At 44.8% G+C, this 25,925-nt stretch overlaps 2 protein-coding genes and 1 long non-coding RNA gene across 3 annotated transcripts; all 3 read right to left on the reverse strand.

Annotated features, from left to right (window-relative positions):
- Positions 1 to 759: 759 nt before the first annotated feature.
- On the reverse strand, positions 760 to 2,919 carry LOC130212929 (uncharacterized). Its single transcript, XR_008835426.1, has 2 exons — positions 1,863 to 2,919; positions 760 to 1,376 (listed from the first exon to the last, which is right to left on the reverse strand). It is a non-coding gene; the product is annotated as an uncharacterized LOC130212929 (long non-coding RNA).
- A 1,798-nt stretch (positions 2,920 to 4,717) lies between these two features.
- Positions 4,718 to 12,060, reverse strand: si:dkey-256h2.1 (uncharacterized protein LOC337520 homolog). Its single transcript, XM_056444212.1, has 12 exons — positions 11,557 to 12,060; positions 10,322 to 10,461; positions 9,549 to 9,724; positions 8,744 to 8,904; positions 8,319 to 8,459; positions 7,515 to 7,636; positions 6,634 to 6,802; positions 6,371 to 6,516; positions 5,995 to 6,119; positions 5,761 to 5,887; positions 5,548 to 5,681; positions 4,718 to 5,453 (listed from the first exon to the last, which is right to left on the reverse strand). The coding sequence occupies exons 1-12, from the start codon at positions 11,898 to 11,900 to the stop codon at positions 5,328 to 5,330; spliced, it is 1,911 nt and encodes a 636-aa protein (XP_056300187.1). The 5' UTR covers positions 11,901 to 12,060; the 3' UTR covers positions 4,718 to 5,327.
- Positions 12,061 to 12,657: 597 nt separating this feature from the next.
- Positions 12,658 to 24,734, reverse strand: septin7b (septin 7b). The gene is made up of 12 exons (XM_056444225.1): positions 24,409 to 24,734; positions 23,572 to 23,674; positions 21,395 to 21,501; positions 20,311 to 20,411; positions 20,026 to 20,160; positions 18,374 to 18,491; positions 17,085 to 17,274; positions 16,941 to 16,992; positions 16,378 to 16,506; positions 14,512 to 14,647; positions 14,177 to 14,319; positions 12,658 to 13,784 (listed from the first exon to the last, which is right to left on the reverse strand). Exons 2-12 carry the CDS (start codon positions 23,579 to 23,581, stop codon positions 13,745 to 13,747), a joined length of 1,161 nt encoding a protein of 386 aa, XP_056300200.1. The 5' UTR covers positions 23,582 to 23,674; positions 24,409 to 24,734; the 3' UTR covers positions 12,658 to 13,744.
- Positions 24,735 to 25,925: the final 1,191 nt, after the last annotated feature.

The following is a 25,925-nucleotide window of genomic DNA, read 5'->3' on the forward strand; positions in this document are numbered from 1 at the left end:
AGTATTACCAATCGTTGATAATAACTAATAACTGTTCAGATACAGAGTATAACTCAGCTGAGGGAGCATGAATCACTGCATCCACAGACCGCCAAAGCAGTTAACTGTCTAACAGTGAGTCAAGTTCACTAAATCTAATCCTCAGCTGAGGGCTTCTCACAGGATCAACGGCCTACATGCAGCTAACCTGCATGCAGTGCATCTCCTCCGTCATCCAAAGGTCAAAAAGCCTTGTCTTTCTGGTCAACATCTGTTTTTATACCTCCCGGGTGTCCCGGCCCCAGGGGAGATATTCACTTCTCATTGGTTAACCTATCTAGGTAAAACATTAGTCCTAATCCACCTCCACCCCCGCATCCACTCCCCTCTGGCGCCTCCACTCCCCCCCCTCTGGCACCTCCACCCCCACATCCACTCCCCTATGGCGCCTCCACCCCCTCTGGCACCTCCACCCCCGCATCCACTCCCCTCTGGCACCTCCACCCCCGCATCCACTCCCCTCTGGCGCCTCCACTCCCCCCCCTCTGGCACCCCCCCCTCTGGCATATATACATATATTTACATGTATCTAGCATTGTATTCAGATATTTCACTGCTTTTGTGAACCTATGACCTTTGGTAAACCAATTTTAAACACCAAAACAGTTGGTCCACATGAGTAACGGTGTTTTCAGAAGAGATATGAAGAATTTTTAGAAATTGTTAAGTATTCAGAAATCCCCTGGTGCTGAACTGAAGAAAATGTCCGGAGTCGAAAAGTTCTAATAAAACGTATTTCATAAAAAGTATTACCAATCGTTGATAATAACTAATAACTGTTCAGATACAGAGTATAACTCAGCTGAGGGAGCATGAATCACTGCATCCACAGACCGCCAAAGCAGTTAACTGTCTAACAGTGAGTCAAGTTCACTAAATCTAATCCTCAGCTGAGGGCTTCTCACAGGATCAACGGCCTACATGCAGCTAACCTGCATGCAGTGCATCTCCTCCGTCATCCAAAGGTCAAAAAGCCTTGTCTTTCTGGTCAACATCTGTTTTTATACCTCCCGGGTGTCCCGGCCCCAGGGGAGATATTCACTTCTCATTGGTTAACCTATCTAGGTAAAACATTAGTCCTAATCCACTCATTGACTGAGCAGTCTGTCCGTCGGTGTTGAAAGCGTGTCCACGCCTCTTGACACTTGAAGTCATCTGTCCCTCTTCCTCTGCGTCGTTCTGTCCCCTGCTCTGAATGGCATCGCAGGGGTCCTCAGGATGCCTCTCCGTCTGCTACTCAGTCTCTCCGAGCCAGGTGTGAACTTCCTTTCCGGCCCCAATTCGCATGAATGGGGTCTCTCCATGTCGGGGGAAGGGGATCCCTTGCTGCAAGTGATCTGTTTCATGTCACACAGAAAGATTCATTTTACCAGTGACAGTAATCCATTAAATAATAATCCACAGACATTTACCAAACAATATTGTAAATTATTAAACAATAACACACATTCTATAACAACATACATGAAGTTATGGTATATTAGTAAATCCTAATTTACATATTGCTTTACTAAATTGTCTAATTCAACAAAATCGAACTTACATTTTCAGCTTTAGGGCCATGTTGTTTCTTTCCACTTGTACCTGAGGTCAATTGTGCCTCATTATATAGAGAGCTGAGATTGTTCTGGAATTTTTGATGTATAACACATGGGTATGTGTCATTTGCAAAAGCCTTTTAAAGGTGAATTTAATTTTGTTTTTAAAATCGAGAAAATGACCCCAGAGGGTTAATGTGTTGTCTGGAGCCAAAAGACACTCGTAAATGAACTTAGAAAGCCTTTTTGTCTTTGATCTAGTAAATACAGAATGACAGCACTCACCATATGTTGAAGTCCGCTGGATAAAGTAGATCGTGTGGGAGTCCTATATATAGAAAGTCGTGCCTTTAAGGTGTGACGTAGGTGCGACGTCACATTCCTGCCTCTGATCGTAAATGTTGGCGCTGTATTCTAGAGGAAAGCCCCGCCCCGCCCCGCCCCCCCTTTCATTGCCCAAAATGGGTCCTAACGGTATAGGCTGCCTAATTGCCTGCCTGCAGTAAACTCGGGGGAAAGGCGCGTTCGATTTGAGAATCCGCCGTTTGACGGTCCGCGATCCGTGGGCGGGGCTTATCGGGTGCGCGCGGCCGAACCGAGGGCGACAGAACCAACGGATCCGCCCCGGAGTCGATGCTATCTGGGGAAGAAGACTCGAATCAACGACACTCACCCGCCAACACGTCCTCGCTCACTGACGCGCGAGCGCTCTGTCTACGTCACTAAACGGTGCCCTTTGATTTACGATAGCTAGCTAACCGTTACGTTAGCCTAGCTAAGGGGTTCTCAAGCGGTGGGACGCGCCCCTCTAGTTTCAAAGTACACGGACGTTAAACGAAGTCATTCATACATAAAGAGTGACATGCCTGTACTTTCGTGTGAATGGTTACGCTGCGCGAGACGGCCGAGATCGGCTTTTCCGCCGTTCCCTTTCAAAATAAAAGCTCAACAATGAGCATTGAGAGTGGCCGTATCAAGCCTGCAACCCCGGTTTAAAAAGCTCATTGCAGCTATAATACCGGTAATGATAACACGTGATGACTCGCATATCTGAACTCGTTTTGTTTTGGTTTCATGTTATTGTGGTTTTGAAAAAGATATGCAGTGTAAAACACAGTAAAACTCTTTAATGACAAATATTTGAACTTTTTTGTCTTAGTTTTTCACAGGTTGCACTTTATTGTTGTCATCTTGAACAGATATTCAGTGCAAAACAGGTTAATGACTGTCACAAGAAGCCATTTATTGCCAAATATTCGGATGTAGACGGGGCCGGTCCGTTGTAGCACGGGAACCAATGTTGTGAAGCGGATGCTACTCCACCGGGAAGAGCCTGGACCAGAACCAGAACCTGGACCAGAGCAAGAACCTGGACCGGAGCGCGCTGTCGCAGTGATGTTGGCTGTCAGAGAGTCGACTGTCACCCCGAGGTGCCTGGCCGTCAGGGGGCGGGGCTAACAGAGCTGTTGAAGGTGGCGGTCAGGTCGTGGGAGCCTTTCCCTGGAAGGAATAGTAGCTCGGTGTCGTCAGGGTTGATTCTCAGCTGGTGTGCAGACCTCCACTGAGAGATGCTGCTACCTGTGTTTCAGACGGTGGAAACGAGAGGATCGGTTGGGTGTCATCGGCATCGCGATGGGAGGAGAAGCCACGCGAACGAATGAGAGCCGAGAGGATCAGTCAGAGAGAAGAGGAGGGGAAGCGGTCTGGATATTCTACTGTGACAGGGAAGTGTAACTTTAACCATGTTGGCACTCTGTGTGGGAGCAAAACATTAGACATGTAAACATGAGAGAGGCATTCATGAGTCATGCTAATGGTAGCGGACATCAGAGCGCTGCTGCTAGCGGAGCTAGAAGCTAGAGCTAGAGCTAGAAGCTAGAAGCTAGAGCTAGAAGCTAGAGCTAGAAGAACCCTGGTTTGAAAGGTTCTGTGTGGAACCAGAAATGGTTCCTTTGTGGCATCACTCTGAAGAACCATGTTTGGTTCCAGACGCACCTTCAAGTTTCCATGTGTAGAGACTCGTTTTTTAACATTTCATGAACTTGTCGTGACATTAGTAAACAGAGTCGTACATTATTGTCTGTCTCCTCTCCTCTTCTTCTTGGTGGAAGTGGAGGTTTGTGTCGCACTGGTTTCCACGACAACGAGCCGATGTTTCCCTTTTAGCTGGAAATAAGCTTAACAACTTATTAAATAGTTCAATTATAATTCAACTTGACTATGGTGCGGATTATGTGGATTTATTTAAAAATATATTATATGAATAAATATTGTATTAATTTGGTTAATATACAGGACTGTCTCAGAAAATTAGAATATTGTGATAAAGTTCTTTATTTTCTGTAATGCAATTAAAAAAACAAAAATGTCATGCATTCTGGATTCATTACAAATCAACTGAAATATTGCAAGCCTTTTATTCTTTTAATATTGCTGATTATGGCTTACAGCTTAAGAAAACTCAAATATCCTATCTCTAAATATTAGAATATCATGAAAAAGTATACTAGTAGGGTATTAAACAAATCACTTGAATCGTCTAATTAACTCGAAACACCTGGAAACACATTTTCAAATGTTTGATTTTGTTTTGCTGTTATAAATCTTTTTTTTAACTTGGTCTGAGGAAATATTCAAATTTTATGAGATAGGATTTTAGAGTTTTCTTAAGCTGTAAGACATAATCAGCAATATTAAAAGAATAAAAGGCTTGCAATATTTCAGTTGATTTGTAATGAATCCAGAATGCATGACATTTTTGTTTTTTTAATTGCATTACAGAAAATAAAGAACTTTATCACAATATTCTAATTTTCTGAGACAGTCCTGTATATATTATATGAATATATTAGATTAATTAAATTAATATAATCCGCACAATCGGTCTGACATGACCAGAAAGAGACACGCAATAACCAATATGAATTTAAATTGACAATAAGGGCCCGCAAAACAACTTGGATGCAAAATAACCATGCAAGAGTTGTTAAATCATTCTGATAAAGTGTATCATTATTTTAAAGTTTCTCACGACAATGACTTCCAGGATCCTGTTTCCATCACAATGTTGAACATACTTTCTTTACAGTAATATTTAAAAGTGTCATTTCAAAAGCAACAAACCCCATTTCACTCCTCGGTATCATCACAGGTTTATTAAGTGACTTTGTACAATACAAATGAAAAACAAAATGAAAAATACAGAAGTGGAGGACATAGCAATCACACAGGAGGAAACCATCAGGAACAGGGCAGCCAACCACAGGGACAGGAAGTGCAGGGAGACAGAGGACACGAAGGACAAGGACTTCAAAATAAGACTCCAAAACGTCCGGATCGTGACAGTGATGTCGTACTGTTACACACATGCAGAGCACTTTTCAGAGCTTAATGCTCCTCATTGATGAAAATGAGCCATTTACATGGCGGGGTCGATGCATTTTACCCAAAACTCTGCGGTTTAGTTACTCTTTCATCTTTTTACGTGCATAACATTTTAAGGAAACGGATTGTTTTTGCGGAGATAAAGTTGTTTCTGCTGATAGTGAGAAACTAACGGCCCCCACGGAGACAGCATCCATATTAAAATCAGGGACGACCCGGTCCCGGAGGTCCGGTTGGTGCAGGTCTACGAAACCGCGGCACGAGAAACGGGGACAGACGGCGAAAACAGTCGGACAAAAAAATCTACATTTAATTTAGACTTTTGGAGTGTACGTTCACAGAGGAGAGGGGGGGGGGTGGAGGGCATCATTTATAAAAGACGAGAAAAGAAGACATGATGATGTATCCGGGCTCCTCGGATGGATCGGGGTCCTTCCCTCGGAACAAGCCGAAGTAGACGACGGCGTTGGACTCCGACCCGCTCATGTTCATCTGAAAGAGGACGGGAGCACACGGAACAACACTGGCTCCATCTCGTCCGTCTTTATGTGGTGAAAGGATGAGAAAAGGACGAGCACATCTGTACCTGTTGGGTGACGTCTGTCCTCCAGGGGTCGACCTGGAGTCCGTCGCACCAGCCTCCTCGGCCGTACAGCCACGTGCCGTGTTGGTTCGGCACGGCGCCGTCTTTCACCCGCAGCGTGCAGCCCAGCGGCGTTCCTGGCGGTGAAAGGGTTTTTTGATCGGGATGTGAGGTCAAAGGTCGGCGGTGTCGCGCGTGTACGTATGCGTCGCTCACCTGCCGAGTGGAAGGTGAGGGTGTTGTTGAAGACGTCGTTGATCAGGAAGTGGTGGGAGGTCACGCAGAATTCTCCGCAGCCGTTGTCGTCGTAGCCGTGGGCCGTGATGACGGCGTACAGCTCCACCTGGGCACACGCACACACACACACACACGCACACACGCACACACGCACACACACACACACGTGAGCATCGGCTACGCGGTCGGGGGATGGGGCGTCACGCGTCGTACCTTTCTGGTAGACGGCGGGACGGACAGGTGGGTCGGCCGGTACCGCTCGTTATAGCTCTTGTCGAAGGTTCCCCCGCTGTACAGCGGCGTCACTCGGAAGGGGCGGAGCTTCTCGATTTCAGAACCTGCAACATAAAAAAAGGGTTTTACTGAAACTGTGAAACCTACATTAAAACATAAATGACCAATGCAAAGTCTCAGTGACTCTTGGACTATGTGAATACTTGTTGGTATCTAAAGTACCTCAAGTGCCATCGTAAAGCAAAATCAGTGTTAATCACCATTAACTGTTTCTTTCTAAGGCCCCTGGAGCCCCTGGAGCCCCCCCCCCCCGCTCGGCACGATCCACAAACACAACGCTTTTTTTTCTTTCTACCCGTCCGATTGCCGACGCTGAATCTCAGGTTGAGGGAGACGATCCACGGCATCGCCCAGGGGACCGTCTTCATGGTCAGGGTGCACCTGCTGCTGTCCAGCAGGGGGACGAGGGGGGTCACGTCCGTCAGCCAGCGCCCGATTCCTCTGCAGGGACACCGGGTACGGGACGTCGTCACACACGGCGGGGAAATGACACGAGGTCACATCTAAAACACGGCGAATTAATGAGGACGTGTCGAGGTGTCGTCGTCGTGCTCTTACCTGCGGAAGGCGGTGACCCAGCGGCCCAGCTCGGCGCCGCAGGACGGGCCTCCGGGGTCGCAGCAGACCAGCAGCCGCACCGCGTGGTCCCAGTGGCCGCAGGACGCGTCGCGGCCGCCGGGACACGACAGAGACGCGTCCAGCTGCAGCGCCGAGACGTCCCACAGCGCTGCGGAGAGACGGCGAGTCGTTAGAGGGGTCACGCGGGGGAGGGGCCTCGTGGAGGGCGTGGGAGGTCCTCGGGGGACGCCCGTGTGAGGGGTCCAAGAGGGACGCTCGTGTGAGGGGTCCACGAGGGACGCTCGTCATGATTCCTTCCGCTCACATGACGTCTCTTCTGCTGTCCATCCTGAGAGGGATCCTCCTCTCTTGCTCTCCTGAAGGTTTCTTCACTTTTTCTCCATGTGAAAAGGTTGTTTATGTTTTTTGGGGGAGTTTTTCCTGATCTGATGTGAGGTCAAAGGTCAGGGATGTGAACAGATTGTAAAGTAACACGAAACTAGCAAACGATTAGGAAACAAACTTAAAACCTTGATGCAGTTGATGTTCCCCTCTAATCCTAGAAACAATCTAATTATGTTGCACCAGAACTTTAAATTCCAATTATCCCAAAATAATCAAGTTCCTTAAAAAAAAAAGTTAATTGAGTTTTTTTTGCCAGTTGCTCTCAGCTTCAATCATTTGGTCGAGTTTCTTATCAAATGAAGAGAAATTAGAGCTCGCAAATATGTTCATTTAATCCATATTGATTTAATTCGATTACAACAATGCACTCGGATTTAAATCATCCGCTTCATTTGACGTCTCATTTTAAACCTAGTTTTGCTAAACTCTGGTAAAAACTAACGGTGGATTAAATGAGTCCTCGCTGGTGAAGTTACCGATGGGCAGGTCCACCGTGGCCACGGCTCCTTTCTCTCCGAGCATCGGGACTTTGTCGAAGACAGAAATGACCTTCGCGGGACTCTGAAGTTTGACCTTTAGCGCTGCGTCGAAATCAAACCTTTAGAGGATAAAGAGAACAAAGTCAGAGCGAAAAGGAAGAAAGACGTCCGGTACGTTCCGCACGTTAACACGGCGTCAACGTCGATCCTGGAGACGCCCGGAATAAAAACAGGAAAGAAAAGATAAGATGAGATGAGATAAGATGAGATAATCCTTTATTAGTCCCACAGTGGGGACATTTCAGGATCACAGCAGCGGGTGCACATAGAGCATTAATTAAAATAAAAGATCAAATAAAACACAAAACACAATCACGATACTAAATACTAAAATACTAAATAAACAGAGGAAACAAAATATAAACACGATCCGGATGTAATTGCGAAAGCGGAACAAACGATAATACAACTGGGAAAAAGATATGGGGGGGGGAGGGGGGTTAAAAGATGAAGTTGTCCGCTTCAAATATAAGATTTTAAAGACTAAGAGAATAAAAATCGGATGATGTGAGGTGGATCCATTTTGGGATTCCGTCAAAAAAAACGTCCTGAAAATATTTGCTGTATTTTGGGTAGTTTTCTAACTTAATGACGACTTCCTGGTTAATCAGCCGGATAATTAAGCTGTTTATTAAGAGACGGTCAACCCCCCCCCCCCACCTGAAGTGATCTATTCTTCTGATAAGTTAATGAATAAACAAACTAACTAAATGAGCTCTTCTGCGGAGTGCGCATGCTCACCACTGCGCCTGCCAGTTGAGGAAGCTGAACGAGGGGTAGGTGAACCAGCCCATCTCGGCCAGCGCCCCCTGGTGGTCAATGCCGATGAAGAAGTTCGGGGACGGGGTGTTCTGGAAGGACGCGTACACCGGCTGTCCAACCCTGCACACACCGCAGCATCACACCACAGGGAAGACATCACGTGACATACAGGACCAATCGGATGCTCTGTTCTTTAGAGACACGGAACGATTTCAAATAAATAATAATAATCCCCTTGAAGATGTCATATTTTGGAAAACGTCACCCTAAAGCTGTGAAGAGAGGAAGCGAACAGACTTAAGAGGATCATCAGGTTAACCTTTAAGTGTCAGGTGATCCGTGCACAGAGGAAGTTAATCATCAAAGTGAGGAGGCTCTTAATCCCTCGGCTCGGCCTGTCTTACTCGAGCGCCCGAGCGACCGGCGCCTCCCGGTGCACCATGGCAGCCGGGATGGCGAGCGTCGTGTCGCACTCGGCCCCGACACAGTTCATGTCCCGGATCGGGTTGCCGGGCAGAGCGTAGACGAGGACACCGGAGGCGTTGGACCGGGCCATGCTGTGCACCTGGAGGATGTCAGGGCGGATGAAAACATGGCAGATTAAAGTCAATGTCCTTTCTGTGTGGGAGGGAAACCGTGGCCTGGCTGCAAAGTATCATGCAAACAAGAGATTATATTTATAATCTGTTGGTTGTTCTTTCGAGTTCATTGATTTATGGTTTGCCAATGTGTTATTTTCTGTGTTTTTTTGTTGTTCTTAACCTTTATTTCATTCTCCTTTTCCTCTTTATTGTATCCTTAAAGTCATATCTTGTTAATTTGTAAAAATCTAAATAAATATAAAAAAAATGTAAACAAGAGAATTGAAGATTTGTATTGCTGGTTTTGTAAAACAAAATCCAAAAATACTCAATTTACAATGATATGATTTATTTTTATTGATGGATAAAATGATTAGGAATGATGTAAAGTGACATTAGGGTTCAGTTAACAGCAAAAAACACGAAAACATATTTAACACAAACATACGTTTTAATTAAAATGTGCCTTAAAAAAATAATACTGCATAAGGGGTCATGTTGGTTTTGGACCAGTGAGGGATCGATTCAGTGTGAACTGGTCTGTGTGCAGTGATGGTACCCAGTACGTTGTATGTCAACACGACCTTTCTGGACTAGAGGTCAAAACCTTTGGCACAACAACACCGACCTTGGTGAAGAACGAGCAGTTCCCCTCGGACACCCAGGCTAGAGCTCCGGCCACCGAGGGGGAGGCTCCACACCCGTCGCCGGCGTCCACCAGCCGGTACGACCTCGGCTCGCCACGCGCCATGAGCCAGTCGTACCGGGCATCTAGTCTCTTGACCACGATGGGGATGTTCCACCCTGAGAGGACAGAAAACACACATATACATATATATACACACATATATATATATATACACACATATATATACACATATATATATATACACACATATATATATATAGTATATATATACACTATATATATACAGTGCATATACTATATATACAGTATACTGTTTATATATACACACACACACATATATATATATGTATATATATATTTCCACAGAAAGGGTCCAACATTCATGTTTTTTTTCCACCTGCCAAAGTCCATTTGTACTTTTTTCATCACTATTAGTTTGATTTATTTGTGGTTATCAAATAGCAACAGACACAAATACCTCAATAGATTGGTTCGCAAAACGTTTACATGATGAGATTTTTGATAATAATCATCAATAATGTGGATAAAAGCAAATAACGGAGCAGCGGGAACGGTCTTGTCCATTCAGAAGATTACATAAGTGCAATACCACTTAAAAACTATATGTCGACTCACATCACGATATATTATTGATACATTATTGATATTTTGTGTTACTACTATCGAGGAATAAAAGACCGTCCCGCTCCCCAACAGTCAGTCACAGAATCGGACCCCGACCCTCTATATACCCTCGGATTTGAAGACGACCTGGGAGAAGACGCAGCCGCGGCCGCTGCAGCGCCAGTAGTAGAGCACGTCGGGGATCCAGTTCCCCAGAGCGGAGACCGGCACCGGGGAGAAGTGCAGCCGGGTCAGAACCTCCTGGTTCCTGCAGAACACATGCAGGAGGTTCCATGTGGTTCGTCAAAGTGGTCACCAAACCTGTTTTTATGAATCTACTATTCAGAATTCAGGAACATAATATTCTGAAATGTCATATTGTTCCAATGAGTAGTTTAGATATTGATCCATTCAGTGTATTTTGCTTGTACTTTTACTAAAGTAGAATTTTAAATGCATGCCTTATTATAAGACAGAATATTTCCATAATGCATGACTTTTATTTGCTACGTTTATGCCAGTAAAGGATGTGAGTACTTCTTCCACTAATGATACTCACTGTATACGGAGAGATGAAAAGATGTCCAGTGATGGAAGTATTCAGACTTTTCATTGCAAATACAAGTCCTGTCTTCAAAATGTCAAAAGGTATTTTTAGTAAAAAAGGAAGTAAAAAAGTACTTGTTATGTAGCTGAATATTTGTTTTCGCATTTTCATCCTGTGGCTGTCAGGTTGAGCTGAGTAATTTAAATACTGCTGGATATTGTAGCATATAAAAATGTATTTTATGTTGTCAAGTGGCAAAAGTTGGAAATACTCAAGTAAAAAATATCATAATAATACTTGTACAGTCGTGTAATAGACCATTCATCATTATTCTTATAATTATTTATTTTGTTTAGCCTTTGTTAATTTTTTTATCTTTTATTTCTTTCTTTAATAAAAAAAATTCTGTTTTACTTTCCTGTTTTCTTCTTTACAACTGTAAACTGATACACAAAACAAATTAAATACTTGATTATATATATATATATAACACATTGTATTATATATTTTTAAAGTGCTGTAATAAACCTCTACCCCCCACAATAAAATAATAATAATATATATATATATGTATATATAATTATTTTATATTGAAAGTGCTGTAATAAACCTCTACTCTCCACACAAAAATAATATATATATATAATTATTTAATTATATATTTTTAAAGTGCTGTAATAAACCTCTACCCCCCACAATAAAATTATATATATATATATATATAAATATAATTATTTAATTTTATATTTTAAAAGTGCTGTTATAAACCTCTACCCCCCACATTCGCCTCACAACAGGGCTTCTTTTCCGGGTCACCTGTGCATGGCGACCCGCTGCAGCTGCTCCCTCATCCACAGAGCGTCGCTGACCGCGGAGTCGTCCAGGGACAGGAACAGCACGTGGGTGCTGTCCGGCAGCTCCTCCACCAGGCTGACCAGGGACGACTCGGAGCTCCACATGCACTCCAGGAAGCCCGACTTGTTGGAGAAGGCGTGCACCACGAGGGCTCCCCGCGGGCCCCCGGGCTGGTAGGAGAACTCCCCGTCCAGGGTCGGGACGCTGAACGCGGCCGCGGGGTCCCCCGGCTCCGGCCCGGCGGGTGAGGCAACAACAACGGCAATGAGCCACAGCACCGAGGGCTTTGGACACAGCAACGCCATAGTTCCCTGGCCACGGCGGGTGACCGTGAACTCACCACGAACAGCCGAGCATTTCTTTCAGTTTATCTGAAGACAAGAGGTCGCACTGCCGTTAAACTCGACACACGTCGTTGTTGTGGACTTCCTAAATCCACCGAGACTTTTAAATTGGTGGGCGGGCCGTGCTGTCTTGTACGGTGGCTCCGCAGGGACACGCAAGCGCAGAGGAACGTAAAAAGGTTTTCCATTGGTCGACAAATAGATGACGTTTCTCGAAGGCCTAACCCGGAAGTGGAGTTTTGTGTCGCACTGGTTTTCACGACAACGAGCCGATGTTTCCCTTTTAGCTGGAAATAAGCTTTACAACTTATTAAATAGTTCAATTATAATTCGACTCGACTATGGTGCGGATTATGTGGATTTATTTAAAATATATTATATGAATAAATATTGTATTAATTTGGTTAATATATATATTATATGAATATATTAGATTAATTAAATTAATATAATCCGCACAATCGGTCTGACATGACCACAAAGAGACACGCAATAACCAATATGAATTTAAATTGACAAGGGCCCGCAAAACAACTTGGATGCAAAATAACCATGCAAGAGTTGTTAAATCATTCTGATAAAGCGTATCATTATTTTAAAGTTTCTCACTACAATGACTTCCAGGATCCTGTTTCCATCACAATGTTGAACATACTTTCTTCACAGTAATATTTAAAAGTGTCATTTCAAAAGCAACAAACCCCATTTCACTCCTCGGTATCATCACAGGTTTATTAAGTGACTTTGTACAATACAAATGAAAAATAAAATGAAAAATACAGAAGTGGAGTACATAGCCAAAGCCAACTGCGGCGTCGACTTCATTTTCCGCAGAGCATCGACGGATCGCTGTTTAACGTGAACGGGAGTTTCTGTTAAACGGCGGACGCTGCTCTCAAGTCTGAGGATTTATTTTTGTCTAAACATACAAAAAGAAGTTATTACTCCAGCTGGCTCGGTATATATATATATAAAAATAAACTAAAGTGAAATATAACACTTAAGACAATATATAAATGGTGGTCCAAGGCTAGTGGGAAATAGCTAAACACAGAGGGAAGAAAAAGCAATTACATTTCAGGAGAAAGAGAGAGAGAAAAAGAAAGATTTAGCTGTGTTTTTTTTTTTATTCTATAAAAAAGGCCCAAGGTGGATTTTATTGTTTGCAGGAGGGTTAAAAGTTCACTTGAACCCAAACAAGAGGGATGAGTTAATGCCTTGTCCTCTTCTTACTCGAACACATGAAGGAAGATCATGTCAGCGTTTATATATATCGGTACTTTTTCTTCTTCTCCCCGTAAACAAATAAAATTCACCAGAACTCGATTGTACAAGTTTTTTTTCCCTTTTCTTTTATCCGCGCTCTCCATAAAACTGTACACGTCAGTCATTAAAAAGCAAAGGAGAAAACAGAGAGAGCAGCAGGTAGGGGCAACAATAATAATAACATCAATAATAATAATAATATGGGTGTGGCCGTTCTGAAATGGGGTTATTCTTTTATACTTTGATGTCCCGAGGCAGCGGTGGGAGGGGGGAGGGGGGCTCTGTGGTGGCAGTTCTGACCGGACCCTCCACCTCCTCACATACCCGCATTACCCCCCTCTAGTGGCTGGGAGCAGGAGCACAGCTGTGGTGGCAGAACGGGGACACAATAAGGGGTGGGAGGGAAGGAGAGAGAGAAAGGAGGAGGAAGAGGAGGTGGTGGTGCGTGATGTCAGTGCCACACATGGGGTGTCCTGAACCAGCCACATTGGCAAACGAAGAAATAACTGGAGTTGTGAGGTCGTCCTGACGACCGTCTCCTAGAAGATTTTGCCTTTCTTTTTGTTTTTCTCCAGAGTTCTGCAGGAGGGAAGAGAAACACAACACACTGCAGCATGAACTCCAGCTCTTTTACTTCCTCCTCCTCCTGATCTAATAGCCGAGGAGGTGCACTGGAGTCAACAGTTCTCTTTTGAGCAGTTGGAGAACTTTAAATCCAAATCTCACGTATTCAAACCAGATCGGCGAGATTTAAGCGGACAAAAAAATACTGAAGTTGTGATCTTGAAGGCCGGCAACTTGATACGAGAACTTTCAGATCTTTCACTCTTGATTTAATTGCCAAACAACCACTTGGCAATAAAGATTCTGTTTCTGCATTGGTGTCAGATGGCCACAAGGGGGCACTGCTCTGTTACTGCCCACCATTTGACCAGCAGTTAAATGAGCGTCACGAGGAGGCGTGTCTGTACCTGGAGGCCTCCATCCTCTGCTGCTCCATGCGCTGCTGCGCCTCCCAGTTCGCTCTCTCCTCCTCAAACACGCGCCTCTTCTCCTCCAGCTCTCGGTGCTGCGCCTCCAAATTCTTCTTCATCTGTTCGTGACGGCGCTGAAGCTGCAGAGAGAAACGGGAGGGGGGGGGGGGCTTCAGTGCTTTGAACCTCCATCTGAACAAATCATAAACACTTGCGCAACACTCGGTCACACCACCGAGGGGCGTCAGCTAAAGAGGAAGGAGCTCAGACAGATGAGGAGCCACAGTATTCATTAAACCAGAGGTGTGTGTGTGTGTGTGTGTGTGCGTTACCTCTGCTTCAGAGTCTTTGAGCTTCTGCACTTTTTCCTTTACTTTCATCTCGAACACCTGCTCCATCTCCATCTCCATTTTCTTCATTTTAGTGATATGCTCTCGCCTTTCCTCCTCCATCTGGGCCAGGGGACTCCTGCACGGGGAGAGAAGGAGAGCGCACACACACACACGCACACACTTAGATCAGCACTACAGGGCATTCACAGACACTATCGTGACAACATTAGCACTAATCGACCCCCCCGCCCTCCAAAATGCATCATGTCTGGGTGCAGGAGGGCAAACGGAGCGAGGGGGAAAGAGTTAGGAGGGAAGGGATCCAACGAGGCGGTGAGAGGAACAGGATACCAAACCCACCAGGAGACCTTCAGGACACCTGCAGGCGGCGGGTTCAATGTTAGTGAAGCTGCAGTGTTAGTGGACAGAGACCCGGCATGACCGCGTGGAGCGCTTCAATTATAACTGGGGAAGAGGAAATGGCTCAACGAGACAAAAACGGCGCCGTCTTCATTATCGTGACTCGCAACCCGCTCCACACGCCATGTGCCGGTCTCCGTTAGTTCTCCGAGCGCGGCCAAGAGGAGGGCTTCAGAGGCTTTCTGCTGTTGGGAGGGGAAATGAAGGCATTCATTCAAAGCTGTCAAACTACATCCAGAAGTTTCTTCTGCCGATCCTGGACTGGGTAGAAGTCTGAGGGAGGGGGGGGGGAGGACAGCGGAGCAGACTTAAGTCAACAGAGAGGAAGAAACAACCCGAGTGCAGCCAGCAGGCGAGATCGGAGAGTAGATTATAAAAATAGGAACAAAAGAAAATCACCACTTACATTCCTTCAACTGTGTCGAGTCTAAAAAAAAAAAAAACACATACGACCAAACACACACACACACACACACACAGACACACATAGCATGCAATAATGAGTTCATGCACTGAAATGAACCAACAGTCTCCTCGACGTGTTCCGTGACTTCATTTATCCTTTTTCACTGCGAATGTGGGAGAAACAAAAATGGAAAGCTTGGAAACAATAACAGTGTAGGTTTTGAGAGCCGTGTGTCGGATCCATTAGTAGAGTTGAGCCGTGAGCGAGTGTGTGTGTGTGTGTGTGAGTGTGTGTGTGAGCATCAGCAGTGTAAGGCCTCCAGTCCGCTTCAGAGCTGGAGTTGGAGCTTATCGAGTTAGCCATTCTGCTTGTGTCTCCAGGAATGAGAAAGCCGACTGTCCCTCTGGATGAAAACCAGCAGCAAGTTGTTGTTGTTGTTTTGCAACGGGAGCAGAACCAGCGAGTGTTTGTCAAACGTCACCGACCGGGAACGAACGGGCGGCGAGTGAAATCCCCCATTTTAAGACTTTTCCTCATTTAGATGAAAAATGAAATACCTTAATAAACGAGGATGGGAGTAATTAGTCGACCGTCTACAATCAATTCCTTCAAATCGAATGTCAGCCGTGTTGCTTTAGGAGAGTTTCACCAAGTTAAAGAGAAGCTATTTTATAACCTATATAATACCCAATGCAGTAGAATACCCCAAAGGGACCAGTAGGGACGATGAGACCTGCACTTAGTTATTATTCTCACATTGATTTATGCATTTCCCAGTTATACTACATCATTCCCAATGAGTTATAGAATAAAATGATGTGACCTGGAACGGCAGCATCACAAGTTAAATAAATATCTCACTCGGCAGTAATTAGCTCTCTTGCGACATCCGGATCAATCGATTCCATCGCGCCTCCCGGAATGACGTCCTAATAATCGTGCAGTAAATAACCCTAAAAGCTCTGGGTTCATTCGAGTTTAAATCAAACGAGCATTATTTAGCCGTGAGCCGTCTCCCGCGACCTCCGCCCAGCACTCACTTGGTGCACAGTTGACCTTTAGCCCTGTTGTTGTCCACTCCGTTGTAGGTGACGGCCGCCAGCTTCCTGCTGCGGTAGTTTTCGTAATGGACGTTGTTGGTCACGTCCTTGAGGTCCTGCATGTGCGTCCTGGGGACGACAAAAATATTCAAAATATTTTTTTAAACGCTGCGCGTCGCTTTTCAGACCGGTCAGTCGGCGGCACCGCCGTCATATTTTAAAACAATGGCCGATGGGCATTTTTCCTTTTGTGAAAAAAGGCGATCTTATCTCGTTAGAAACTCGGGCGGCGGGCGATGAGTCAGCGTTATCCGCATGAACATGTCGCCTCTCAACACCCTGGAGCTGCTACACAGAAAGCCTCAAAGCCATCTGAAGCATCAGAAATTATATCAAAGAGAGTTTTGAAGGGAAAAACTCAATTTAAAAAATACATTATCGATTACAGGAAAATTAATCGCTTGAGTTTAATCTTGTAGAAGATGAAGAGGAAGTGAGTGACTTCGTGGCAGTTGATCATAAACCCTCATTAACTGAATCGAGCCGGTTCCTCTCCCCCTTACCTGATCAGCATATCTCGGAGGATGGTGAAGTCGCAGTGGTCGCCGTTCTCAACTGGGCGGGAAAACAAGAAGTCGGTCAGCCAATCAGCGGACAACGAGTCCACTTCCAGTTTGTCGTGCCTGGTTTTCCACCGCGCGGCCTACCTTCTACGACCCCCCAGGGGTATTGTCTCCCTCGGATTCGTTTGCCGTTCACCTCGATGATGGTGTTGCTTCCGACGATGGCCAGCGGCAGCTTGTCCTTTATCTTCTTCACCAGCCTGTTCTCCTCTTCGTCATCCGTCTCCGGGAACTCGTAGATCTTGATCTTGTGCTCGAGAATTTCACTCATGATCTGGAAGGAGGAGATCTTTTAGCAACTCCTGGGACAGATGATGTGTAAATAACGAACCAAAGCACGCGCCACCGGAGTCTCAATTTTAAATGCCGATTGTCTTTTTGGGTCATGATAATAATAATTTATATAGCGCTTTTAAAAAAGGTACTCAAAGACACGTTCCATGTTACATTCATACGCCGTAGACACAGCTACAGGGAGCAATTCAGGGTCAAGTGTCTTGCTCAAGGGCACATCGACTAGGGGCGGGGATTGAACCTCCAACCCCCTGATTGAAGGACGGGCCTGCTGACCACTCGTATAACAACTTCCACTGCGTGACACTGGCTGCAACATATTCCTCTTAGTGGTTTTCAAGACATATTTACATCAGATGGCAGATTTTATTCAACATTACCACTGAAGCTTCGACCGTTCCCTCAGATGTTCCCAATTCTAATTATTTGAAACATCTCAAACGCACCGTGACTTTTTGATGTGCACTAACTGCCGACGTCATTTAGCGCAACGCAGCACACAAAACAGGGCTCATACACATGTTGACCAAGGGATTTCCATGACCTTTCCATGACCTTTCCGTGACTTTAAACCAAATTTCCATTGGTGAATCTCGGTGTTTAAGTGACTCAAATGAATGGGAGACAATAGTTTGATTAAAAAGAATAAATATTGATATAAATGTTTATTCTTTTAATCAAACTGCGGAAATCAACATGTGAATAAATACAAATCTCCATGACTTTTCCAAAACTTTAGGAATTACATTTTTCTAGGCCTGGAAATAACCTTCTTTTTTTTAAAATTCCATGACTTTTCCAGCTGTTCCATGACCGTACGAACGCAGCAAAACACAACGGTTACATCTTAAAAAGGAACTTCATATCAATCGTTCTTTTTATTTTATAAATATTGATAAAAAATATGTACACACCAGAAACCAACATGGCAGAACAAACCGCTGTAAAAAGCCATTTGGATACATATTTATTTGGCTTTGCTTGGTGAAGCACATGTTCCCCCCATCACACCGATGATAAATAAATAGAAAAGTTAAAAAAAGATGCTTATGTTCTCTGCAGCTGTGGAAACCACTGACCTGCTTCTTGAACTGTTGGCATTCCTCGGGGGTCATGGTGTCCGATTTGGCGATCAGAGGGATGACGTTGACCTTCTCGTGCAACCGCTTCATGAATTCAATGTCGAGGGGCTTCAGCCTGCGGGGAGATGAAGACACGGTGTGAGGTTTGAATGGATACGGCAAGCATCATTCGGGGCGAACGCGCGTTTATTTGTATGTTTTTGGCTTCCTCGGACAACACGCGGATGAGAGGAGCGCTACCAAATATGGAAAAGTATCCGCGTGACCGCGTGACTGATGGTTGTAACGTCTGGAGAAAAAGACGCTGGTAGTCGTGAGAAAAGCGCCGCCGTTCTTGGCTGTCTTTGAGATGAATAAATAAACATTAGACTCTCCTGATTTATTGAGTTATGGCTCGGCATCTTGTAAGATATTCATCTTCTTTGGTTCCTTGAGTGCACATTCTTCAGTTTGGGGGAAGGCCGTATTAAAAGATTAAACAAAGAAAACCTTTAAGGCCACCAGAGTTCAACGAGCAGATTGTCTCTCAGTGTTGGAGGTCATTGTGCTGCTGTGTGAGAGCGGTCAGCTGGTGGTATGAGGGGATGCTCCGTGTGTCATAAGCTGCCCATCCTCAAGGCTTGTGTGGGTACAGAGGACAGGCTTGTACACACACACACACACGGAGAGCTACTCGGATAATTCATGCAGCAAAAAAAATAAAACCGGCCTCCAGCGTCTTATCGTCGAGCTCCTATGGGAAAATGCTTACGGTGCACTTTAAAGTCGCAGCAGAAGGATTTCTGTTGATGTTCCCAGTTGGCTGACAACAGATACTTGATGTTGAAAAGATGCAGCACTTTTTTTGGAAACCACTTTCTTAATATAAAAAAAAAAAAAAGAGTTCACGTGACTGAAAAAAATGGATTCAGTGAAAAAGTGGCCATGTGCTCCAGAGAATTGAGGATACAAATCAGTGACGGGAGAATCAGAGGAATCGCGAGGCCAGTGAAGATCCACACCTCGACGGACTCCTGAGAATTTGAACGCGTCATCTACGGAACACCAGCGACAGCTTTTCAGAACGGGAAAACAAGCGTTCGGCTTCTCGACCGAACGCTTCGTGGCGCGAGGAGCGCGTCCGAGCGGCGGCGGACGACACGGCGGCTTGTGAAGAACAAACGGCGGGAGGTCAAATTCCACACGGTCGCCTCGTTACGAAACGTGGAGCGATCGGCGTCACGAGACGGGCGACGTGCCGGCGTCTTCACCCGTGTACGAGCTTTGACCCCGATTCAGAAGACGAGCAGCTGAGAGGGGCCGAGGGGGGGGGGGGTTGTATTTGTAGAAGATAAAATAAGTGACAGCGTGACCTCTGCGCCATGGCGACGGCCACCGATCTGTTCCAGAAGCAGCTTGCCGAGGGAGAGCCTTTATGACTACCCTCTCCAGGGATTTGAACCGGCAACACAACCTGCTTTTCTGAACGTTGGCCGACCTCTCGTGTCCCTCATACTATTCTTTACTCATTTCCTCACACTGTTCCTGCCTCCACTTCAAACCTGTTGTTTCCCCCCTTAATCAATCCTGACTTCTATCTCTTCGTCGGGAGTTTGATTCTCAGAGGAAACACGTCCACGGTGTATGAAGAAACGGATTCATTGACTCACCCGTGTCCCGAGGGGGCAATGAAATAGAGGCAACAGTGAATTCGGCTGTCGGGCATCAGTCGTCTGTTCACCCGGGATTCAGAGTTCAGGTAGTCTTCAAATTTGCTGTCTATATGGTCGATGATCGGCTGCCAGCTGCGTGAGATACAAATGAGATAGATATGACGACTTGCATTCAAGACAAATCCCCCCACACACACAAATAGGAAATGGGAATGGTGGGAAACAGCTTTGATTTTTTAGGGATCCCGAGGGAATATGAGCTGAAGTGGTGGCGATCCTTACCAGTTGCTGTTGTCGACGGCGTCGCCGAACCCCGGGGTGTCAACTATCGTGAGCAGCAGCTGGACTCCGCCTTCTTTGATTAAAATCTTCGACTGCTCCACCTGGCCCGGGAGACAGAATGAAGGGTTTAACGTCAGCCACAAGCGGGGCCTTTGAAACCAAATGGTTTAAAATGAAGCCAATGGCACGGCAGATCAGACGTTTCAGGTAAAAAAATTAAGAAATTCTCGGCATAGCAAAGTCTGACATGGCGTGTCTTTTTTAATTTTATTTAGCCAGACATACACACACGCATCTGGAGGTCAATTGAGTCACTCAAGATTCAGGAAGGACGTTGCGTAATCGGGGAGAAGAAGAAGGAAGGGTTCAGGGCGGGAGGCGACAGCGAGGCTGGTTTGAGCCATCGGGAGGGACCCGCCGCAATATACCAACCGTTGTAAAAAGGACCAGAGACTTTTGTTGTCACCAAGCCCCAGAATACTCTGAGGATGTATCTCCCGAGTAGATTAACCGCGAGAGCACATTGAAAGAGAGCAATAATTAAGTGGGCATTTAAGTCATTAACACACTTCGTGCTATGAGGCGGTGAACGATCCTGTCGTGGCCACATTTTCAAATAAACCGTCACATTGAAGGCGGCCACCAGCAGCCGGTGGTTAGCAGCCACAACCACAATGTGTGACAACATGTCAATGCCATTGTTTCAACTCTAATAATAATTATAATAACTTTATTTATATAGCACCTTTAAAAACAATGTTTACAAAGTTCTCCTCAGAGAGTCAAAGCAAAACAAGTGGAAGAGCAAGAAACCAATATTACATTTAAAAGTATATCTTAAAAATAAAAATAAATAAATTTAAAACCAAATAAATTTAAAACAGACAACTACATTAGGGGAACCAAAGTTCTGCATAAAAAGACTAGATCACGTAAAAGCTGTTCTAACGTTTGGTCTACTCAGTGCCGTATGAAAACAAACAGGCGGCCCATCCAGTCTGTGTATCAAAAGGTTTGTTGTTGTTTTTGCCAAACCTGCACAAACCTCTTGGCTAAAAGATTGTCCGCATTTGCCCAAATGTACCTGCACAGTCTTTTTAATGCGATGGGAAGGTCCAGGGTACTCTGCCGAGTAAAGGTCTGTGAGGAACAGAGAGTTGATCAGGGTGGACTTACCCAACCCCGACTCACCTGGAGAAAAGCAAAAAGGAGAGAAATCAGTAACGCGCTGCGTCACTTGGAATAAAACGTATATATTTGTTGTGTTTTATCCACATAAAGATCCCTGTTGACACCCGAAAGACAACCAAAGGCCACGGCGTCTGTCCGGGGATGAGTGACATTTGCCCAGGACATTAGTCCATTCGGGCGAGCAGCTCAAAGGCTATGGAAACAACAGACAATGGCTCTTGTTCTGTGCAGCTGGCCGGCCGTGTGGTCTGGGAGGCCTCCCGAGCTTGCCGGGCCGTTGTGTGTGTGCCCAGTTTCCAAGCTCCCGATGAAAAGAATCATTAGTGGAAATGACCACTGACACTGCCTGCCTTGGCTGATACCCCCCCCCCCCCCAACCCAAGTCAATATTTAACAAGCCACCATTTACACCAGAGCTGCAGCCAGAGGCTAATGCGTGGCGCTCGCACTGTAGCGTTTGTTAGTCGTGGGGTTTTCCCGCTGCGGGTATGCGCTTGTTAAATGTGCTGCAGTGTGCGGTGATGACGGGCCTGTGGGAGGAGCTTCTGTGAAGCGAGCAGGTCGTCGGGTCGTGTGTTCCACGAGGCCCGGGCGGACGGGCCAGTCATTGCTGGTGATGCCGGTCCCGTGTCCTCTCCTTCCGCTTTCCTTCATCCTCTTTTACGCCACACTGGTGGACATGTGGGCTCACAGCTCATCAGAGCCAAGAAACGCTGAATATAGTGTGTGTGTGTGTGTGTGTGTGTGTGTGTGTGTTTACATGCAAGAGACATACCATAAAAACAATGGCAAGCATTTTACGACCGACGAGCCTGGAGGACCTCCTCTAGTTTCCTTATTACCGTCACATTGAAAATGCGGAAGGTAATGTTTTGATCACGGTGTATTTATTTATTTTATGCGTGTTACTCGCATAACTCAAAAAGTATTAAACCGAATCGCATGACATTTGGTGGGATGATTGGTTATTATCCGGGGACCATTTGATTAGATTTTGGGATTGATCGGGTCAAAGGTCAAGGTCATGAAAAGGTCAAAATCTTTTTACCATAGCCCGGTCAATTTCTATCCAATTGGCATGCAACTAATGCCAAAATGTTCATAAGTCAATGCCCAATCTTGTGATATGCGAAGGTATGCGCTCTACCGAGTGCCCGTTCTAGTTGCTAGATGCAACGGCATTCACAGATTACACAAATACATTGATCGGCATAATGAGCTCAAAGCAGCAGCTCCTCTCGACAACACGCTCCAGTTAAACTCGCCCACGATTCAATAAAGAGCGGGAGTATTTTTGTAGATACTTTGGCCCCAACGTTGTGGTGCTCCGTCTACTCGGCCAACTGAAATGACGCTCTTATGGTAATTTAACGTGACAACGGTAACCGTGTGAGAAAATGGACCGTTACAGTCCGTAAAACATTCTAAATAGGGTGCAGAAATAAATTTACATATTACTCATGTGATGAAATGTCAGAAGCATAATAACTGGATAAAATCGTCGTCATACTAATTAGGAATATTAGAAAAAATCCAACATGACGCTGAAATCCATCAGCGGCGTTCAAGCAGGCAAAAAAACCAAAGTGCTGTCGAACGTTATGGGAGATTTGCTATTCTTAGAGGCATGCTGGGTAAATTCTGTCGGTCCCACCACAGGAAATGGTTTTGACCCGAGGAAGCATTTTCCATCCAAACGGGGACCGATGAGCCGAGAAGGATCTTGGCTCAGTGTCAACCACCACATCCAGACATTTTAAAAGAATGTCTCCGTATTTTTTTTATTATTCCGAGTCCGGCTCTCAATAGATCCATCCCAAATGTTCCTGTTCTGGCAGACAGTGTCAAGGACCTGACATTGAGATTAATTCAGACAGCAAAGCAAAGCAATGCAACCCCCCCCCCCTCCTCCTCTGACTCAGCCTCTACCACTACAAAGCTGGGGGCATGTACACTTGTGCATAAACATGACCGTGCACTCGCACAACTTTTCTTTTTCAAAAACCAAATGGAGGAATTTGTTCACAATTACAACGACTCATACAAAAGCAGAGCGGCGTGTGTTCTTACCCACGACCATCAGGGTGAACTCAAAGCCCCTCTTGACGGACTTTCTGTAAACTTGGTTGGGGAGGCTTGCGAAGCCAACATATCCTTCCAGATTCTTTTGCTGCTGTAAGAAAAAAAATGACACAAAATTAATCCACAATTAAAGATAATCTCGCACCACTCACTGCTTTAAATGTAGGAGAAGAAGAAAAAGAAAAAAATCGCTCCTCCCACACTGCCAAACCTGAAATATACTCCCGGTCTTCTCACCACCTGAACTCTAAATGTTCCCATCCAGTAGATTCCAAGTCAGGGCGACATCTTTGTTTTCTACTTGTGTTTGACAACTCTGCTTATTGCAGTTTTCATTGAAGACATATATAATGTAAAATGACTAAATTATTCAAATAAAATGGAAAAATTAAAGCGGTTTTGGTCATGTTTGTATGAAGCAGGACGCTGGGGATCTTGAGATCTTGAAATAAAATTCAGAAGTGGTTTTTCAGCAGAGCGTCACGACGCTGGTTGTACACGATGATTAAAAATGTTAAAAAAGCCGTCAGCTTAGAGACTGTGTAGATGTATAAATGAAAGGAAACGGAGAGTCATACGAGGGGAGGGGTGGGATGGGGAAAAGTTTGTCATGTTTTTGTTTTGTCTTGTTTTTTTTCTCTCCTTGTTTTCATCTGTCAAAAAAACCAACATCATCCTTGTGTGGTGTTTTATATAATAATAATATTTTCAGCATAACAAACTGTAAATGCTGGCTATTTCACTACAAATATCCTGTAAAAAAATGTTTAATAAATAAAAAAAGCCGTCGGCTATTTAAGGCACAGAGAACATTTCAATACTTACTGTTTGTACTGCTGTTTTGAGTCGATCGATGGAATGTTGTCCCGATGTGCAAGAAAGGCCAGCGTTCCCAGGGTCAGGAAGCCAGGGGAGACGGGGCACAAAAACAAACAAGCAGCAGAGAATCAATCTCAGGCCATCGGACAAACAAACCGCTCCGTCTCCAGAATCAGTTTCCCGAGCTGAGAGAAGCTCGAGGCGAAATGATTCACGATCTCGGCCACCGGAGCGACAGACAGTTGGCCAGCGTGGTGCCTGTTCCACTCTGCTTGCTCCTTTAATGTCAGCAGCGTCCGTGGCGAGGAGGATTTCTGCCTCTTGCTCTTGAGCATCTGCATGTCAGCCAACAACATGTCTTCTGTGCAGGGTTCGTACACATGTTGACCGATGGAATTCCAGGACTTTAAACCAAATTTCCATGACCAAACTGAAATCTCGGTGTGTACATGAAAACTTTTTGAAAATGTAGTATTCAAACAATGAGAATTACAAAGCGTACAATATACCTTAAAGGAAACAAATGAATGCGAGACAATAGTTTGATTAAAAGAATAAACATTACTATACATGTTTATTCTTAGAAACACTTATATAAATGTTTAATCTTTTAATCAAACTATTATCCTTTATGTGCAAATCCATCTGTTTGGACTTGGCGTACGCCGGCTTATAATTTGAGTCTTCCTTTCAAAAACATATGAATTATTTTATACTCGACGTAAATGAACATGTGAATATCACAAATGTCCATGACTTTTCCAAAACTTTTGTGATTTAAGTATTTACCATAACTTTTCCAGGCTTGGAAATTACCATTTTAAAATTCCATGACTTTTCCATGACCGTACGAACCCTGTCTGTGTGACACGGACTTTACATGCAGGATGTGCAGTTTAAATCTCATCAGCATCCTCATGCGTGTGAATCATTACGTGCCGTGTTCTGCAGAAGGTTAACGAAACCAACGCCTTTTATTTTTTTAAATCACATCTTTTTTGGGGTATTTCTAATCTAAAAAGCAGGAAAAAAATCGTCAGAGCTGTACATTGTTAAATGACGGTGTTTCCCTTTCTGAAAATGTCTGACAGGCATATTAAGGAAGTGATGACAAAGGAGGATGTGATAGAGATGTTAAAAGTGTTCATTCTGCAATTTAGTGGTCTGAAGCCAGTGAATTTAAATGTTTTAAAAAGTCAAACATGAACTCTGGAGGTACTAGATCCACTGTAATCAAGATTAGATGGCAGCCGTGCCCTCCTCATGCCTCACAGAGACACATCTTCTAGCTTTGGCTTCCTTTGCCTAACCTGGATGCTCCAATCATGGCAGTTTAACCCTCCTGTTGCCTTTAGGGTCAATTTGACCCCATTCAATGTTTAATGTCGGTGTTCCTTGGGGTCAATTTGACCCCAGGCTGTTTTTCACTGTCAAACATATAAGAAATATCAACTTTTTATATATTTAAAGGGCTATTTAGGTAGTCAACAAACAAACATAAAGTACCTCACACTTAAACTTGG

The sequence above is a fragment of the Pseudoliparis swirei genome, chromosome 22, assembly GCF_029220125.1.
Source record: "Pseudoliparis swirei isolate HS2019 ecotype Mariana Trench chromosome 22, NWPU_hadal_v1, whole genome shotgun sequence".
Classification (NCBI taxonomy): Eukaryota; Metazoa; Chordata; class Actinopteri; order Perciformes; family Liparidae; genus Pseudoliparis; species Pseudoliparis swirei.